The sequence below is a fragment of the Austrofundulus limnaeus genome, unplaced genomic scaffold (genome assembly GCF_001266775.1).
Source record: "Austrofundulus limnaeus strain Quisiro unplaced genomic scaffold, Austrofundulus_limnaeus-1.0 Scaffold675, whole genome shotgun sequence".
NCBI classification, from domain to species: domain Eukaryota; kingdom Metazoa; phylum Chordata; class Actinopteri; order Cyprinodontiformes; family Rivulidae; genus Austrofundulus; species Austrofundulus limnaeus.
Window position 1 is genome coordinate 227,082 of NW_013953077.1, and position 1,925 is coordinate 229,006.

Genomic DNA, 1,925 nt, shown 5'->3' on the forward strand with positions numbered 1-1,925 from the left:
TGTGTGTGTGTGTGTGTGTGTGTGTGTGTGTGTTGACACACGCAGATGCAGTGATGCAGAAGCTGTGATGTAATACCACAAAGGGAGAGCAGAGATGTTTTCATCCTGTCATCCATCATACACGCATCATACAATAAACACAATCATCTGAGGCTAATTCAGATGCTAACACACAGTCAGGTGGTGGCTCGGTCTGTGCAGACTGAAACCATCAGAACCCTCCTGAAAACGAGCAAAAAAAAAGGTAAATAAATAAATAAAAACATCCACAACATATAAGAAATTAACGTGTCCCTAACATTACGTGTTGTCCACCTTTAAAGCTGCCCACCTACCTGAGCTCCTCAGCTGCCTGCTGGCCCAGCGTCATCAGGACTCCCGTTGGACTGATCTGCGCATGCGCGGTCAGGGCGGAACTGAAGTCCGCGGGACAGAAGCTCCGGGGACTCCATCTGCTGTAAGACCGAAACAAAGTGCTAACGCATGATAAAGTCCCGGCATGTGCGCATTCAGAGTTGTACTGTGCTGCCGAACGCTCTGCAGGTATGATTCAGTGTAAAAGTCCAAATATGTCTGCGCACTTCACGGTCTAATGTTGAATTAATAATAATTGAGTTTTTACCGTTTTATGATTTAATTTAAGCTCTGGCTGTAATCTGATAACTGACACCGGCTGGACACGGACATGTGTCCTGTAAAGAATGTTGTGACCAGTGTTGCCAGATGGGAAATGTTGAATTATCCTATCAGCAGCTCAAAATTATCGTATTTTGAGGAAAATTATCGTACACAAGTTACATTGTAGAGAGGCTCAAATTTACAAATACATCCTGCATCCTAAAATGAAATCAGGAAAAGAACAAATCATTGCAGTTTATTGTACTTTTGATTTGTCAAATAAATTGAGTGCATACTGAGTAAATTTAATCTGCAAGCCTCCAAATTTTTTTCTTTTAAAAAATATCTTCTGGATGACACCTGGATGTTTATTAAATGTAAATGTTGCTTGTACTCCTCACCTTCTCAGTCCCACCTTTTCTTTTTGATTTTACAGTTATTATTTCTTTCACATAAGTACTATTATATTTATCTTTGCTGCTACTAGTTGCCATCATAACGCCAACGTGGGAGGGGGTGTTCTCCCCCAGAAAAGTTTGAATGAAGTAGGTGCTGTTTCCTGCATTCTGGTGTGTTTGCATGTTGTTAAACATATTTTAAACTACATAAATAAACACTTTAATAACTATTTTAGAGACAGATTCTACATTTAACTCAATATATGAATCATCCTTTTTGTGTCTCATTGGACGTTCTATTTCATCCCTACTGACCGCCAGAGGGCGGTGCTAAAAGCACTGAATGTTCCCTTCGCGCATGCGCCGTTCGAGCTGTAATACCAACAGCGTCACACCTGTGACCAATCGGATGACTAATCAGAGGCTATATAGCTTGACGTCATCCGAAGCTCTGTTCCTCTATTCTGCTCGCGTACGGTTCGTTTTTCTCTTGTGGAATATTTCGCCGTCGTTTGGACGTCCCGATTGCCAGTTGGCTGGAGTAGCGGTGTATCGCCCTCCAAGGGACTGCGACGGACTTGTCTTCAAAACAAAGAGGTATCCGCTGTTTTGTTGGGGTGACGGCGTCTTTTCGCCTGGTTCCCCAACTTGCAGCGTTTTCTTTTTTCTCTGTTGTAGTATGTGAATTTGTTGGTGAAGGCAGCGTTTTTTCGCCCCCGCTCCCAACTCCTTCAGCTTGTGTTTTGATTAATTAAGCTAACGGTGTTAGCCTTCTTACGTTACTGTGTGAATTTGTTAGTGAAGGCAGCGTTTTCGCCCCCGCTCCTAACTTATCCAGCCTGTGTTTGATTAATTCAGCTAACGGTGTTAGCCTTCTTAATTTATTGTGTGAGTTTGTTGGTGAAGGCA

At 42.5% G+C, this 1,925-nt stretch overlaps 1 protein-coding gene across 1 annotated transcript in view; it reads left to right on the forward strand.

The window, feature by feature from the left end:
- Positions 1–6: 6 nt before the first annotated feature.
- The window catches only part of LOC106531778 (neurolysin, mitochondrial), a gene marked incomplete at its 3' end in the record, with an annotated part of 3,222 nt that continues 1,303 nt past the window's right edge, over positions 7–1,925 (forward strand). The window contains 1 exon segment of the mRNA XM_014027700.1: positions 7–543. Within this exon segment, the coding sequence (XP_013883154.1) occupies positions 500–543 (44 nt within the window).